Source organism: Etheostoma spectabile, unplaced genomic scaffold (genome assembly GCF_008692095.1).
Source record: "Etheostoma spectabile isolate EspeVRDwgs_2016 unplaced genomic scaffold, UIUC_Espe_1.0 scaffold00569777, whole genome shotgun sequence".
In the NCBI taxonomy this organism is placed as follows: domain Eukaryota; kingdom Metazoa; phylum Chordata; class Actinopteri; order Perciformes; family Percidae; genus Etheostoma; species Etheostoma spectabile.
This window is the reverse complement of record NW_022605315.1, coordinates 1-18,445: the sequence shown is the minus strand read 5'-3', so window position 1 is coordinate 18,445 and position 18,445 is coordinate 1. Positions and strand designations below refer to the sequence as shown.

At 40.6% G+C, this 18,445-nt stretch overlaps 1 protein-coding gene across 1 annotated transcript; it reads right to left on the bottom strand.

Moving 5' to 3' along the window:
- Positions 1-547: 547 nt before the first annotated feature.
- On the bottom strand, positions 548-14,152 carry LOC116685335 (neoverrucotoxin subunit alpha-like; the record flags this gene model as incomplete). Its single annotated transcript, XM_032510449.1, is given in 3 exon segments — positions 548-1,270; positions 1,272-2,191; positions 14,054-14,152. Coding segments are annotated over 3 exon segments (1,742 nt in total), but the record flags the coding sequence as incomplete, so codon positions are not given.
- Positions 14,153-18,445: the final 4,293 nt, after the last annotated feature.

Below are 18,445 nucleotides of genomic sequence, written 5' to 3'. Positions count from 1 at the left end.
GTGGACTTTCCTGATCTGGTCACCCCAAAAGCATTATAGTGCGATTCTGCCTTGTGCTTTCTTGCCAAAACTGAATCTTCGGCATCCACCGATGTTCATATCTTCTTCTGTCAGAGTCAGTTTGTAAACTGAGAGTGAATCAGAATTCATTTTTCGCTTGTACTTTTGAGGGATTCTGTTAGCGTGAAACTGTTGTTGTGCGGACATTAACAGAGATGCTTTCTTTGCTTCTGCCAGCTTCACCCCAATCACATCTGACCCTGACAACATATTCTGTCTCTGACTGAAGCCTGATATGATCGCCTTTTCAGTTCTGCCATCATTCCTTCCATTGGAGATCTTCCTCTTTAACCCTGTTTGTCTGTTATGGCGTACGACACGATGTAGCTCAAAATGTGGACATGTGTCAAGCCCAGCAGGTTTCTCCCAGCTAACTGATATCTCTTGAGTTTGGTCGACTTGAGGTTTTCCAGGAGGGCCGCAAGGTAAAGTTTTAGTGGAACCAGGGACTTCATTGGCTGGCCCAACACCTACTGAGGTCACTGCTCTACATCTGAACATATACTCTGTTAGGACTTAGATCGTTCACTGTGACTTCTTCAGCTTTTGATGCTGTCTTCTGTTTCCATCCATCCTCTCCACTGACACAGTACTCCACAGAGTAGGAGGTGATGTCCTCTGCTCCAAATCTGGGTGGAGAGACCTTCAGCGTCACACTGTTGTGGTTTATAGCACTTACTGCCACTGTTTCAGGCTTTGATGGCGGCTCAAAGTCCTCACTGACAGAAAAGCCATCTTCATAAAGGAAGATGCTTGAACCTTTGTGTGTCTCATTTGTTGAACCTACTGTCAGGAACTTAATGGTCTTGTTCTCCTTGTTGGCCTCTGCAAAGTCACTGAAGAGCTTTGCTTTATGCCTCATTTCCTTTGCTACTTCTTTTGAGGCGTACCATAGTTCCTTCTCTACATCATAAGTATGAGCATGCTGAGGTTTGTCTGGTGTTTGTTTTAAGTAGTTTGATAAAGCTGAGAGGTACGGTTCATCACTTCCTAGTGAGGTGAAGACAAAGCACACAGCATGTTTAGCACTGAGACTTTCTTCGTAGATGTCTGTTTCAGATGAGACGATCTTGGTGTTTTTCATCATGTTGGTGAAAGACTTTAACATGCAGATTTCTCTCTTTTTACAATCCATCCACACGTTCAGATTTCTCCTGTTGAAAGGAGAAGAATGTCTCTTCTTCAGGATCTCTGCGAGCCCAGCCTCCTCTCTCTCCTCCTCCTCGGATTGATGGTAGTTTCTTTGCCAAGGTTCGTTGGAATTCCAGCTTGAACTCACAGGACATTTCTCTAAATGTTTTAATCTTGTCGCCAATCTGTGGGAACTGCTGTGCAGTGGTGGTCCTCAGTGCATCATTGCACCTCATTTCCAGCTCACTGAAGTCCTCCAGGACACTCTGTGACTCTTGAACTAATCTTATACTTATCTGACGGACAAGTTTGGCAGCATTAGAATCTAAACTTGTCAGGGGCAACAGCCAGACCTTCATTGGTACGGCGTTTTCTCCGTTGGCTCCCAACAATTTTGGGAGGCTTTGGTAGACTTCTACTGCATCCTGAAAGGATGTAGGAGGTTTCTGAAGGGAAAAGTCTCCAATGAATCTGCAGGAGAATTTGTCAACGTGTTCTTTGTCCTTGTCTTCCATTTTCAGCGAACCTTCACCCTCAATCGCAAAGCTGGGAATCTTCTTTATCATCACCTTCAAGTTGCCCTGAATGTCTTGATGATCTTCCTTCTCAGACACCTCCCGGTCAAAGACAAAGAAGGCTTGTGCCCCATAAAGAATAGCTGTGACTACATGTGTTGCTAACCCTTGATCAAAGACATACGCATGCTTCACTTTGTCTCTTCCAAGTTGATCCATCGACAGTTCCTTGACCTTTGTGGTAGCTTTATAGTTCAGAGTAACTCTGGCCTGATTTTTGGAGGTCTTACTGTCATTCAGGTACTTGGCCGATCCCCCAACCTCTACCAGTCCACCTAAAAAACTTGCCTTCAGCGATGCTTCTACATTTAGTGCTGAAGATTTACCTGCAATTGATTCAGAGGCCACTATCTCAACATCATTGTAGTTTTGTGGTCTTTCTCCAATATGACTCATTAGGTCATCACGGTCCCACAGTGTCATTCCTGCAAAAGAAAATCAAGTTAAGCTTTCAGAACCGGCCAGACAGAAAAACGGGTTGTTACGTCCTAAAAGACAGAACGATCTGCTAAACTGATCAAAAAATCTGAGATGAAAACATTGTTAAATATGACTTTGAATACTTAAAGCTGCGGTAGACATTTTATTTTTGGCATTGTTGGACGAAAATTTGACCATCATTTCTCATTTGTAATTCAAGTTTTCAGAGAAAACTAGACTTTCAGCACCTCCTCTTGGCTCAAAATCTAGTGGGAGACTTTGGCCAATCACAGGTCCTTTCAGAAAGAAAGAGCGTTCACATTGGCTCAAGGTATGTTCATCTTTGGCTAATGTATTTTAAAGATGGAGGCGCAACACAGCGGCCGCCATTCGAGCTACTCGCCTGTATGTATGCATTCTGAATGACTCTGAATGGAAGATTCTACACTTATGAAAATACTTTGATTAGTTGGAAGTAATTACACATGAATGAGCACATATTTGTAAAAGAATTAACTAAAAAAGTTACACAATGTAGGTTTAATGTTGGTTGTAAGGAGGAGGTCTCACTCTACTTTAAATGGTGTTTTGTTGCAGTCCACCCACTGCAGCTTTAATGTGTGGTTGTGATGTGTTGCATGAAGAATCTTTACCGGTGATGAGTGAGTCATCGCGGCAGTCGTACAACATCCCGAGGCCAAAAGGCCGGCCGAGTGCCGCCACCTCCATCGTCTTGTTGGCTTTAGAGTCCATCGCTCAGTTTGATCTGGACAGAATGGACAAGAGCTTGTTAATTCACTTCTCTTATAATATCTAACCACTTTAAATATTCACAGCAAACAGACAACTTGCTGCTAATTCAAAAAAAAGGTCCAGTTTAAATGTACTGTACAGGTTCAATGTCAGTAAATAGACTTATTTACATCAAGAAATAAGAACAAAGAGGAAGGGAAAACGCAAAATAACACCCCCCCCCCCTCTTTAAATAAATCTCCATTGTGTCACATGTTCTTCCACAAAGATGATTTGTTTGCATCATAACACCTGGAGCTCATAATACTGAGACCTCTTCACTGGTGAACATAGTGGAGCATCTAGCAGCTAAATAGACATACTTCAGTTAGGAACTAAGGAAAAAGGAAAACTGCAAAAGATTTCTCATTGACTTGAATGGGAAATGTTTGAGAAATCTCTCAACATCGCTCCAAACCCCCCCTCTTTGGGGCCGTGCTGTATCGCCATACTTTAATGTAGAAACATGATTAAAAAGATTAAACCGAAGACAAGACTTTGCCGTTTATTGGGCTGAATGGGCGTTCAGATATCATGCACGGTTTCTCCCAAATCCCAGTTTACGTATTGTCCCGTTTTCAGACCATCTCAGTAGAAGAGTTGTTATTGGTCAGCTAACATGATGTCATGATGGACTAACTGACCAACTGACTGACTCCTAACTGACTTCAGCACTCAACACCAACAGCTGTTTCATAGAAGACAGACTGGGAGAGGAGGAGGAGAGGAAGGAAGGAGAAGAAGAGTTATCTGTCAGCTAACATGATGTCACGATGGACCACACCCACCAGACTCCATGTAAATGAACAGTAACATTAGCATCGTAACACACACTTCATTCAGACTCAACACACACCAAATAAAACTATAAAAAGCTGTTTTTGGTCTTCTCTACACCTTTCCAACCATGAAAAACGCTAGTATTGGTTGAAATAAACACATACTTTACTTTTTTACATGTGAAAATATGTTGGTTCTATACATGCTAAAGTACTGTTTTTTTACATGGAGTCTGGTTGGTTCAGCGCTAGCTACTTCATAGCTGTTTCTGCTAAACAGAAAGGTCTTAAATAGGTTTTAAATAGGTCTCTCTCTGAAGGGGAAAGCCCCGTAACACTTATTTTTTCAAATATTTTTATTATAGTTTAGGATGTGCACCAAGTAGTAGGCACACTGTTAAAATTTCTGCGGAATTTTCTAGTTATAATTATTATTTTCTAGTTATTATTAATATTATTATTATCTGTTCAAATGATAACAAAACTGATAACTAGCCGCAACAAGTGTAAATAATCCTGTTAATGAAGTTATTCCTGTTTAATCCAGAAAGCTCACCTGTTTAAATGTTTGGTTTCAGAACATTTTGTGCAGGAAGAAGTGGTTTCTGTAGTTGAAGAGGAAGGTCACAACTATGGACTCAGATTCACTTTATCCTCTGATTTATACCAGCAGCAGGAAAGGGATCCTACTGATTGACAGAGAGAAAACGCTGTTAGTTTCAGTACTAACCGATGTGTTTAGATTCTGGGTGGGACTGGTTCTCCTGGTTAGTTGGGGGAGGGTTTTACAGGCATGGATGGAGAAAAATTGTGTACAATTGTAATTGTGGCTGAGGGTACTGCTAACGTTAGCCTAAACTCTAACAGCATCCAGTACTAAGGTATTTAGCTAGTAGTTCTTACTACAGTACCATGCAACCATCTCAGTAGGAGGTACATGGAGCGGATGTAGGGGTGACATGGACCCCCCTTGGGAGAAAAACAATAAAAACATCTGAAAAAGTGACAAAAACGTCAGGAAAGCAACAATAGTGTTGAGAAAAGACAACCAAATAGTTTTAATTTTAAATTCATACCCAGAAAAACAAAAGTTGCCTCAATGTTTGAAGGCTGCAGATATGAATGACAAATACTTCTGATGATGCAGTTACCCTCTCCATACACTAGATGGCAGTATACGTCATTAAACCTGTCAGTGTTGTGACCACAGACCGTATAAGGTTGGGACTGGTCACAGTTTCCGGGCTATGATTGGATAAGAATGCTTGTGGGAGGGGTTTAGCAAATGGTTATATAAATTAAATAAATGCTGGGATGGTGCTGAGTAATTTGTGATAAAAAACATTTTATATACAGTATGCTGCACTTTAAATACACAACCTTCTCATGTACAGTATATGTATGTTTTTCTTAATTATTACTGCTAAATTAAAAAGGTTGATGTTCACTAAACCCCTCCCACAAACATTATTATCAATCAATTATCCAACTACCCTTAAAAACTGAGTATCGTGCTACTTCTACCACTAAGAACTGAGTATTGTGCTGGTTCTACCCTTAAGAACTGAGTATTGTGCTGGTTCTACCCTTAAGAACTGAGTATTGTGCTAGTTCTACCCTAAAGAACAGAGTATTGTGGTACTTCTACCACTAAGAACTGAGTATTGTGCTACTTCTACCCTTAAAAACTAAGTATTGTTCTACTTCTACCCTTAAGAACTGAGTATTGTGCTAGTTCTACCCTAAAGAACAGAGTATTGTGGTACTTCTACCACTAAGAACTGAGTATTGTGCTACTTCTACCCTTAAAAACTAAGTATTGTTCTACTTCTACCCTTAAGAACTGAGTATTGTGCTAGTTCTACCCTTAAGAACTGAGTATTGTGCTAATTCTACCCTTACAATCTGAGTATTGTGCTACTTCAACTAAGTATTGTTCTCCTTCTACCACTAAGAACTGAGTATTGTGGTACTTCTACCCTTAAGAACTGAATATTGTGGTACTTCTACCACTAAGAACTGAGTATTGTGGTACTTCTACCCTTAAGAACTGAGTATTGTGGTACTTCTACCACTAAGAACTGAGTATTGTGGTACTTCTACCCTTAAGAACTGAGTATTGTGGTACTTCTACCCTTAAGAACTGAGTATTGTGGTACTTCTACCACTAAGAACTGAGTATTGTGGTACTTCTACCACTAAGAACTGAGTATTGTGGTACTTCTACCCTTAAGAACTGAGTATTGTGCTACATCTACTCTTAAGAACAGAGTATTGTGGTACTTCTACCCTTAAGAACAGAGTATTGTGGTATTTCTACCCTTAAGAACAGAGTATTGTGGTACTTCTACCCTTAAGAACAGAGTATTGTGGTACTTCTACCCTTAAGAACTGAGTATTGTGGTACTTCTACCCTTAAGAACAGAGTATTGTGGTACTTCTACCCTTAAGAACTGAGTATTGTGGTACTTCTACCCTTAAGAACAGAGTATTGTGCTACTTCTACCCTTAAGAACAGAGTATTGTGGTACTTCTACCCTTAAGAACAGAGTATTGTGCTACTTCTACCCTTAAGAACAGTATTGAAATCCCCAGAAACCTGTCACACGGGATCCTGTACCGTATTAGAATAAAACTCTAATGGAAATAATAAATTAAATAACACCTCTTTCTTCCAAATAACGCACATTTCATTCATAATATTATAAATACATACCTGTAGTTCCCGCACATTTATGTTGAATAGCCTGAAATGACTAATAAAAATAGTTCATACAGAACTATTACGTGGTCACCTGTCACCAAGGTGATGGGTTTAGTCTTGACTTCAGGTAACAATAATTAGGTTGGAACTCAACAAACACAAGATCTCATTTCTCCATAACAGAATGATTAAATCTGTACTTTCTGACTTCAAGTGTTTGTTTTTTACTGTATGTGTGTGTGGTGTGTGTGTGTGTGTGGTGTGTGTGTGTGTTGTGTGTGTGTGTGTGTGTGTGTGTGTGTGTGTGTGTGTCTGTGTGTGTGTGTGTGTGTGTGTGTCTGTGTGTGTGTGTGTGTGTGCAGGTTCTTACCTGTGTGTCTGCAGGTGAAACACCAACTGAGCGTGCTCAGTCTGTCTCATCTTTAAGTACTGAGTTGTGTCTCTGAAATCACATTTCAACGAGTCAGATCTGATTGGCCGTTAGGTGTGGAGGAGACGGGGGACGTCCACAGCTGGACCGCCTGGAGCTCTTCCTGGTTCTCAAACCAGTTGGGGGGAACCATTCAGGACAGGAATGAGGATTGGTGGGGACATACCAGGTAGATGCTCAGTCTCGGCTCTAGTTCTGTGTTTGTCTCAAGGTCCACAGGTGTGCCAGCTGTCACAAACAGGTCGGGGGGGGGGGGGGGTTCACTGTAGGCCCAAACCCTCTGAAAGCAATAACTTCCACCTCATCTGATGCTTCTACAACAATAAAAGCTTCCTCCTCTATCACCCTGATGACTACAGAATGTCTTATTGTTGGTGAAAGAAGTGAAAGTCTTCTAACTTCTTTAATTTAATTGCCTGCCAACTGGAAGGTTGGCGGTTCAATCCCTGGCCCTGCAGTCCCATGTCGAAGTGTCCTTGGGCAAGACACTGAACCCCGAATTGCCCCCATGCTGCGCCATCGGAGTGTGAATGTGTGTGAGTGTGTGTCTGATGAGCAGGTGTGTAGATGTGTGTGAGTGTGTATCTGATGAGCAGGTGTGTAGATGTGTGTGAGTGTGTGTCTGATGAGCAGGTGTGTAGATGTGTGTGAGTGTGTATCTGATGAGCAGGTGTGTAGATGTGTGTGAGTGTGGATCTGATGAGCAGGTGTGTAGATGTGTGTGAGTGTGTATCTGATGAGCAGGTGTGTAGATGTGTGTGAGTGTGTATCTGATGAGCAGGTGTGTAGTTGTGTGTGTGAGTGTGTATCTGATGAGCAGGTGTGTAGATGTGTGTGTGTGTGTATCTGATGAGCAGGTGTGTAGATGTGTGTGTGAGTGTGTATCTGATGAGCAGGTGTGTAGATGTGTGTGAGTGTGTATCTGATGAGCAGGTGTGTAGATGTGTGTGAGTGTGTATCTGATGAGCAGGTGTGTAGATGTGTGTGAGTGTGTATCTGATGAGCAGGTGTGTGTGTGTGTGAGTGTGTATCTGATGAGCAGGTGTGTAGATGTGTGTGAGTGTGTATCTGATGAGCAGGTGTGTAGATGTGTGTGAGTGTGTGTCTGATGAGCAGGTGTGTAGATGTGTGTGAGTGTGTATCTGATGAGCAGGTGTGTAGATGTGTGTGAGTGTGTATCTGATGAGCAGGTGTGTAGATGTGTGTGAGTGTGTATCTGATGAGCAGGTGTGTGTGTGTGTGAGTGTGTATCTGATGAGCAGGTGTGTAGATGTGTGTGAGTGTGTATCTGATGAGCAGGTGTGTGTGTGTGTGAGTGTGTATCTGATGAGCAGCCTCGACCACAGTGTATGAATGTGTGTGAACAGTGAATGGTTCCTGTACTATGTAAAAGAGCTTTGAGTAGTTGTTAAGACATACAGATATAAATACAGCACATTTAAAATTACTTAACATTACATTTGTGGGCATGTACTTCATGTCTTTTCCATCGTGGTGTTCACATTTGGGATTGGAGTCTTTCCTCCTCAGACCCAGTGGGACTTTCATTGGCTCACTTTCAGCTTGAGTCTTTTTTCTAGAGAGTATTTTTTTGGCTAAATGTTGATTCTGAGTAGGTTTTCCAGGGCTCTGATTTGAATCAGGTCGTAAATGTAGATATAAAGTAAAGTTATTTCAGCAGGAGTTCAGTCAAATATGGACAAAGGACATTTTTACAAAATCACTTGAAGTCCACATGTCAAATAATGTCCTGTCAGATAAAAACAGAAAGTCCTTTTAAGTAAAAAAATGTAAGATAGTATCAGGAAATAGTTTGAAGCTGGCACATGCACAGTCTGACCGGTTGGTGCAGATTACAGAAAACTTTCCCATTTGAAACTGTTTCCTGAGTAAATCTGTTATCTGTGAACAACATAGCTGCAGAGGAACGAAGCTGAGGTTGAACGGCCACAGCTTCAATAGAACATGTCGACAGGTTATGTCATCCTAAGATGTAAAAGGTTAAAGGAAGTTTCACAATGACTAAGTCTGTTCTGTGAGCTCATGCAACACACACATCCCCAAAAACACTTCTAAAGCGTCTGATATCACTTAATTAACTCTGTTAATGTCCAATTAAACTTTTTTTTAATGCAAAGGTAGTAGAAGTATGTCCCTTTATGAACCCCTCCAAGGAGGTTGTGTATTTGGTTTGTTTGTCTGTCAGCAGGATAATAATAAAAAACTAGTGGCCTGATTTCCATGAAACTTGGTGAAAGATATAAGCATGGAGCAAAGAAGAAACCATTACATTTTGGAGTGGATGTGAATCACAGGGTGGATGCACATTTTCACGTTAACATTGTGAGAGGGCACTTTACCTCAGCAGAAGTCTGTGTTCCTTCTCCCACGATGGACACGGTTGTAAGACCTCCGTCAACCCTGCAGTCACTTTTCATTGGAACATGTTACTCAACATGATGAACACCATTACGAGACTGGGCCCCACACTGTTGATTTATTTGTGTCATTATTTAAAGAACACTGTAACAGATGTGATTGAAATGTGGCAAAATGCTTCAAACCACCATGAAAACTCTGACTGGTTCTGTGCCGTCAAATCAGTTGGAAGGAACCATTCAGCACAGGAATGAGGATTGGTGGGGACATACCAGGTAGATGCTCAGTCTTGGCTCTAGTTCTGTGTTTGTCTCAAGGTCCACATGTGTGCCAGCTGCCACAAACAGGTTGTGGGGGGGGGGTGTTCACTATAGGCCCAAACCCTCTGAAAGCAATAAATTCAGATCAATCATCTGATGCTTCTACAATAATAAAATCTTTCTCCACTATCTCCCCGATGACTACAGAATGTCTTATTGTTGGTGAAAGAAGTGACAGTCTTCTAACTTCTTTATTTACTTAACATTATATTTGTGGGGGTTCACATTTGGGATTGGAGTCTTTTCCTCCTCAGACCCAGTGGGACTTTCATTGGCTCACTTTCAGCTTGAGTGGTTGAGGGTTAGGACTTGGTTTTAGGATTAAGGTTAGAAATAGGTTATAGTTAGGGCGAGTGTAAGGGTTCTGGTTAGAGTAAGGGTTAAGGTTAGCTCATATCGTATAAATGAGCACATTATCTGACACTTAACAAGAATCTACCCTTCAAAATGGAAAATCAACACTTTTGACTTAGGATTTTGTCTATTTTTTAAACAATTTTTAGGCTTTTTTTCAATGTTTGATACTTTTTTTGATGTTTAACACTACGTAACACTAACTTATTAACTTTAGTTTTACAGTTATTTTGGAATTTATGGTCAGTAAACCTCATTTATAGGAAAATATACCTAATGTTAGAGTTAGAAAAGCAGAAATTAGGAATTATTGAGACTAAAATTAAAGGAATGGATGTTGATGATAGTCACAGACTGGAATATGTCAACTTTTACTCAATACTATTTTTAAAACACTTAAATTTGGTTTCAAATGCTATAAAATTGAATAAGACCCAAAATTAATGAAAGTAGAGATTTGTACTTGGCAAAGAGCGTAAAGAAGGCCACAATGACACATCACAGGACAACAGACAACACTTGAGGTGTAATAACATCAATTTATTCTTTATTTTTGAATAATTTCTCCATTATTTCAGTGGCAGCGATCGTATTACCCCACAGGACGATAACATGGAGATAATATACTGGATATCAGGAGTCATTCATATTATCCACAATGGCTTCACCTTTTTACATCTCCCAGAAAATAAACTTAATATCTAATATAATAGTGGATAAACATGTTAAACTGAGCAGGAAGCTGCTAACCCAGAGGAGAAATATGAACAGGGTTACAGGAAAGAAATGTAATCCGACATTTAGCGTTTCTGCTTCCTTGAGGCTATTGTGAGGAACAAGTTTAACGTGGTTTAATGTACCAAAAAACCATCAGTGATATGATGAATAATGATTCTTTGACAGGTTTCAATGATTATGAGGAGCAATGTGAGGGAGAGATTTGGTGATCATTGATGGTTGTTTAGGTACATTTAACCACAGTAAGCCTTTTCCTCGCCATAGGCACCAATGAAGAAGAAAACGTTGATGGGAGATAACGTCTATAATCTTTGGATTTTGGTTTAGTGACTGTTGAAAGCCTTAACTCTCGTGTTGTCATCCCTTCGGGACCCTGTTGTATCCCCCGGGACTTATTTGGGGTTTTAAAAACAATTCTTAAATACAATCTTACTTCATAATCTATTAACAAATATTGTCTTAATCTCAATTTCAAACAGCTGAGATAACATATGTTCAGGGAATGCATCAGTCTCTACTAGCACACAACTAAAAGGCTATAATTCATGTTAAAAATCCACTATGGAAACAACAGTGTCATTTCCAGAATAATTTCTGAATTGAGTCAGGAATACATGTTTATCACAGGAAATAAGAAAAGGCCGTCTGCATACTGAAATTGGTCAATTTGACCCAAATACCATACAAGGGTTAAGAGTTCATGGCAAGATATGGCGTAGAGAGATTTGGTGATCGTTGATAATTGTTTAGGTACATTTAACCACGTTAAGCCTTTTCCTCACCATAGACACCAATGAAGAAGAAAACATTAATGGGACCTAACTTCTATAATCATTGGATTACAGTTTAGTTTTTTTGACAGGCTCAAGGGGTCATGGCAAGATATGGTGACGAGAAATTTGGTGATCATTGATGGTTGTTTGATTGATGGTTGCACTTCAGAATCAGAATCAGAATCAGAATCAGCTTTATTCGCCAGGTATGAGGACACATACGAGGAATTTGTCTTTGGAGCATTGCTCACACTGTGCTTACACATACATATCAACCAAAACAGAAATATACACACTAATATATACACAATATACACACACTCTAAACAGAAACAAGATAGAGGCATGAGTGCAATGAAATACAATTATTTAAATGTGCGTAGTGCAAGGAGACTGGGATAAAATAGTATTATGTTATTATATTACAATATAATAGGAATGCCCTCGGTTTAGGTCTAGCTAAGGTCTATATTCAAAATTTTCCTGGAGTGTAAAAAAAACGGTGATATCGTTTATGTATGGCTTCTAGGGACCGAACTCGTTGCTTCCAGCCTGGCTTAGCCTCAGATACCTCTGCCTCAGTAAGCATGTCAATGTACTTGTTAGTAAAGAGAGGATCTGGCTTCAGCGTTTTCTCTTTAAGTTTGTTGAAACACTCAGTAGATCTCTCTATCAGTGGGTCTACCTCAGCCATCACACGGACATATTCAGCTTTCCCTTTTATTTTCTCAAGCTCGTCTAACCCAACGTTAACCTGCATTTGCAACGTTTTATACAAATTCCTGAGCTGCTCTCTTTTTCTGAGGACCTCTTTAGTCATTGTCATGCTTTTGGTTTCTATGACATTCAAAGAAATTAAGAACCTCTTCATGCCTTTTGTTCCCATGTTCCAACACATCTGATCAAAGCCTCCATCTTCATCTTCATCATGCTCACTCATGCCTTCTGCTGCAGATGATTTGTTGTCTGCAAACAACGCTGAATTATTGAATTTGAAGTGAACTGGAAGCCTGTCTTTAGTTTTAGGACATGGGACACCTGAAGCATTGATGGCCTCTAGAACTGGTGGTTGATGTCCACCAGTCTGCCAATCTGTGGGAACTGCTGTGCAGTGGTGGTCCTCAGTGCATCATTGCACCTCATTTCCAGCTCACTGAAGTCCTCCAGGACACTCTGTGACTCTTGAACTAATCTTATACTTATCTGACGGACAAGTTTGGCAGCATTAGAATCTAAACTTGTCAGGGGCAACAGCCAGACCTTCATTGGTACGGCGTTTTCTCCGTTGGCTCCCAACAATGTTGGGAGGCTTTGGTAGACTTCTACTGCATCCTGAAAGGTTGTAGGAGGTTTCTGAAGGGAGAAGTCTCCAAAGAATCTGCAGGAGAATTTGTCAACAAGTTCTTTGTCCTTGTCTTCCATTTTTAAGGAACCTTCACCCTCTATTGTAGTGTTGGGAATCTTCTTGATCATCACCTTCAAGTTGCCTGAATGTCTTGATGATCTTCCTTCTCAACACCTCCGGTCAAAGACAAAGAAGGCTTGTGCCCCATAAAGAATAGCTGTGACTACATGTGTTGCTAATCCTTGATCAAAGACATACTGATTCTTCATATTGCCTCTTCCGAGTGATCCATCGACAGTTCTTTGACCTTTGTGGTAGCTTTGTATTTCAGAGTTACTCTGGCCTGACTTTTGGAAGTCTTACTATCATTCAGGTACTTGGCCGATCCTCCAACCTCTACCAGTCCACCTAAAAAACTGGCTTTCAGCGATGCTTCTACATTTAGTGCTGAAGATTTATCTGCAAATGATTCAGATGCAACTATCTCAAAATCGTTGTAGTTCTGCGGTCTTTCTCCAATGTGACTCATCAGGTCATCATGGTCCCACAGTGTCAATCCTGCAAAAGAATAAACTAAAATTAGGCAAAGTTAAACTTTCATAACCAGCCAGGAGAAGGTGTTGTTACATCCTAAAAGAGACACAAACTGAATTTATTTCCAATAAGATTGTTAAAAGACTTAAGTTTCTCCAAGAGCATGTATAACAGCTATACTGCACATATTGGTTCCTGCATTTATTGATTATTCATACTAATGTTTAATATATCTATGATATCTTTATGTATGCACCAACCACAAAGGCAAATAACTTGTTACTTACTTGGTAATAAATCTTTTTCTGATTCTGATAATGAAGAGAGCCCTTTATGCTTTTATGGAGAAAAGCCGGGGATCAGTTTCATCTCTGTGACACTGATCTGTGGTATTGGGCATTATTTATGCTCTTGATACAGCCGTGCGGTGCAGATCGCAGGCAGGTGCGTTGGGGGCTTTGTTTAGAAAGAAGTTCATAACTGTTCATAGAACGATCTGTGAGTTCTCCAGAATATCCTTGACATCGTGTCAGGAAACATATGTTCCTTCTCTTTTCATCCCAATTCCAGAAGAGTAAAGTACCTAAAGGTGCAGCATTGACTGATCACATTCAAAAACTCTGGATCGCCAATAAAAATGAGCTAAAGATGAAAGAGATAAAACGTTGCTGAATATGTCTACGATGAAAGTGTGGCGGTGAAGAGTTAAGAATCCTTACCGGGGACGAGTGAGTCTTCGCGGCAGTCGTACAACATCCCGAGACCAAAAGGCCGGCCGAGCGCCGCCACCTCCACGTCCTGCTGGCTTTGGAGTCCATCGCTCAGCCTGGACCGGACAAACAGGAATAACAGCTTTATTAATTCACCTGTCTGACTGAAATATTTGGTAATATGTTAAACCACCCTGACATTTTGACTTCAACTGGTGCAATAGACAAACATTACTCAAAACCAAGAAGTTGGAAATTTATAAAATAGGATGTTTTCTGAATAACAACCACAAACAAATGCCCATCGGGGATTTTCAAAAACAAAAACCCCAACATGGCTCGCAAGGATGGCAAATTATTCCCCTGTCTCTGGACTGTTGGTCGTGGTCATCTGAACCCTGATCAACGAGTTGCCCAAACTGCGGTTGCCTGTCCGCCCATTGGATCCGTTCACCTCTGTAAACCTGGCTCATCCGGGAGGGGAAGTGGTCTTGCACTGCTCTATTGTGAGAAGTGGAAGTTTTACACCCCTGCAATAAACCGTTCAATGTCCCATCTACTTTCATTGGAAGGGGGGGGGGGCAGTAGCTCAGTTAGTATGGGGTTGGGAACCGGAGGGTCAGGGTTCAAGTCCCCATACAGACCAAAGTATGGTGGTGGACTGGTAGCTGGAGAGGTGCCAGTTCACCTCCTGGGCAAGGCAACAAACCCCCCCAACTGCTCGGGCGCTTTTCCATGGGCAGCGCACCCCCCCCCCCCCCCCCCCCCCCATTCTGACATTATACCATTAGTGCATGTATAGACACTGAGCATGTGTGTGTAGTTCCTGTGTGTAATGTGTGTACTAACCGAGTGTAAATTGTAATTTCCCCTTGTGGGATTAATAAGGTATACATTATATGTACATTACATTATTTTATTTCTATGGCTATATTACAAAAAGAATCAAGAATCAATACCCAAAGCTTATTAAAAATCATGACTATTTAACACAATAAAAATATTCCTATCAGGGTCCAAGAAAACGTAACCACTGAACACTTCTATGGCCCATAAAGATAGCTCCCTCACTTTTTATATTGTGGTAATTCTGTGTCTCAGTTTGTCAACCTTTTCGCGAGTTACTGAAAACCGACTCGCAAACTACTGGTAGCTCACAAGCTAATCGTTATAAAATCACGATTTCGATTCACCCTGTTCACGATTTAATTTTTAAATGACTTTGATTCTCGTTTAATTTTATGAGCCGACAGCATCGCTAACACTAGCAGCGAACTCTCTTTCTTCTGAGTTGTACCTATAGACTAGGGTGACCAGACGTCCCCGGTTTCCGGGGACAGTCCCCGATTTTGGCTACCTGTCCCCGGCTGGATCTGTCCCCGGAAATGTCCCCGGTTTTCACTGGGACCGACAGACCCAAAATTGGAATGAAAGAAAGAAAATACTGACAAAACGGAGCCAATAGTTGCACACCCTACACACCCTACACACCCAACACCCGCAGGCTCCAGACCACCAGAGCCCGCGGTGCTCAGAGAGTTTTAGAAGCCGTGTTTTACGATGCTGAAATCACTGATTATTTACATGGAGTCTGGTGGGTTTAGCAAACGCAATTTCGCGGACTTTTATGTTTTAAAAATGATCTTAATCTTTAACAGAAAGGTCGACCTCCTTAGAGATCCATCCCATAATGTTGTCAGACACTTAGAATATTAATCTGAGTCTGTCAGCAGCTAAACAAGCACTTTTATGAATGTAAATACAAGACAATTATCCTGTTAACTTACATTGCAGCGATCTCGTTTAATATGCATCAATGTCAAAGGAAAATATGTCCTCAGTAGTTTGTGTTTATCTGATTCTCAATGAGCTGTTGCAGAAACAAGCCTTGGCAATAAAGGAAAAGCTGTCAGTAGTTCAGTAAACATTACAACATTATGAAATATTGAGACTTCTATCTTGAAAATATTAGGACTTTTATTGAAATATTAAACTTTCTATCTTGAAATATTAGGACTTTCTATCTTGAAATATTTAGGACTTTCTATCTTGAAATATTAGGACTTTCTATCTTGAAATATTCGACTTTTTATCTGAAGTATAAGGATGGATTTTTTATCTGAAATATTAGGACTTTGTATCTTGAGGTATGTAGTGTGGTAGGGGAGTGGAGTATGAAGTAGCAGCAGGGGGGGGTCTAGGATCAGACCTGGGGGTGGGGGGGGTGGGGGGGGGCTCAGCCCCTAATGAGAACAGCTCTAGGTCTAGTGTCCCGTTTTTTAAGTTTTACAAAAATAAAAACATTACTTGTTTTGGAGGTAAATAGGCTTCTGAGCTGAAAAATGTCCCCGGATTTTGTCTGAGAATCTGGTCCCCTTACTGTAGACCCCCTCTCTCTACTTTTAAGGATAAAAGTAGAGAGAGGGGGTCGGACTTGATAAGTTGTTTATCAACTTCTTCCTGCTCCTTTTGAACATGGAGAATTTTTGTTCCTTTTTTAATGACTTTCAAATTTGAAAGATTGTGCTAATAAGTACATGACCTTGTTTATCTGTCATTTTATTTATATGTATGCAGGAATACATGTATATAAATCTTTTATTTTAATGTTGTTTTTTTGTTTTTTTTGTTTTTATGTTCAAAAACTTTAAATGTTTAAATAAACTCAACTCAACTAGACCGTATAAAATAGGTTGTAAAGCTCTGCTCTCCCTTCTCTTCGTTGAAGCCTCTGGGTTTCCAGGCTTGTGGTAACGAGCAATGTGATTTGGTGCCAAAAAAAATCTATGTTTGGTACCGCTAATTTATTTTGTTTTGTCATGATCAACATAATTGTGGCAGACAATTGTGAAATCAATTTTAAGCTGGGCTGTAGTACTCGAGTCAGGTCTTGGACTTTTTCTATGGTCTCGCTGGTATTTGGGCTTGGACTTGTCTCGGTCTCAGCCACTGGTCTGCCATGGCTTTGGGGCTTCTGGTCTGGACCGAGTCCAGGTGTCTTTATTATGTTGATAATAATATTGGAGGGAAAGGGAAACCCAAAATGATTGTCTTGATACTGTCATGCATAAGACCTTTATTCTGTCCTGGACTTGGCCTTGACTCAGACTCAAACCTTTTTGGACTTGGTCTTGTCTTGGACTTGAACCTCTTTGGACTTGACTAGTCCTGGTCTTGACTAAAGCCCTAAGCAACAAAAAAAACGGGATTCATATTTTTCCCCAAATAGTGCAGGCCTACTCTGACATATACTATGTGTTTTCTGCTCATATGTGTTGTCACTGGACAACACATGTGTTGTGTTGGAGGTGGCTCTCAGGACTAGAACCTGTACCCTGGTTCCCTCTGGTGGCTGCTACAGCTCACTGCCTCAAACCCCCTCTACCACTGCTGCTTCAGCTGATAACCGTTATCTGTCCGGTTTAACCCCCCACGAGAGGGCGTTTCCTCTCTGAGGGGAGCTGCTGAGTCATCTCAACGCTCAGAGCCTTCTGGTGAGGCTGAAGATCTGAACGGCCTTGGTCCCCCGGCTCTGTTAGATGTTAGGAACGAATACTAATGTATACGGTAGTAATCCTTCTTAGGGAAATTCAAGTTTTTCCACTTCGTTTGTTATTTTTATTATACACAGCAGAGCTGTAGTCAAGACCACCTTTGTCGAGTCCAAGACAAGTCCAAAACCAGGACTAGTTGAGACCAAGTCAAGACCAAGTCCAAAGAGGTTCGAGTCAAGAAAGAGTCCAAAGAGGTTTAAGTCCAAGAGAAGACCAAGTCCAGGACAGATATAAAAAAATAAAAATAAAAATAAATCTTATGCATAATATTATCTAGACTATCATTTTGGTTTATTTGTTGATAGAAAAGCAAAAACAGAGTCATTACACCCAGAATCTGTAAGTATAGCCCCCCCCCCCCCCCAGAAGGACATATGGTGATACTTCAAAACAGTGGTAGAACCGATACTACAGTAGTAATAATCTCATATTCAGATTTATAGCATTGTAAAACAAAGTGAAGTGTTGTTGAAATAGTGTTGAGTAAAAGTTGACATATTCCAGTCTGTGATTATCATCAACATCCATTCCTTTAATTTTAGTCTCAATAATTCCTAATTTCTGCTTTTCTAACTCAAACATTAGGTATAATTTCCTATAAATGAGCTTTATTGACCATAAATTCCTAAAATAACTAAAACTAAAGTTAATAAGTTAGTGTTACGTAGTGTTAAACGTCAAAAAAATTGACAAACAAAATGCGTCAAGTGTTGAAAAAGGGACAAAAACGTACGAAAAAGTTAAAAACATCGATAAAAGCATAAACAGAAGTGTTAACGGGGGTAACAACATCTGAGCAGCTGTTAGTGGATTTGAGCGTTGTGGGACAGCGTACTCACAGCTGCTG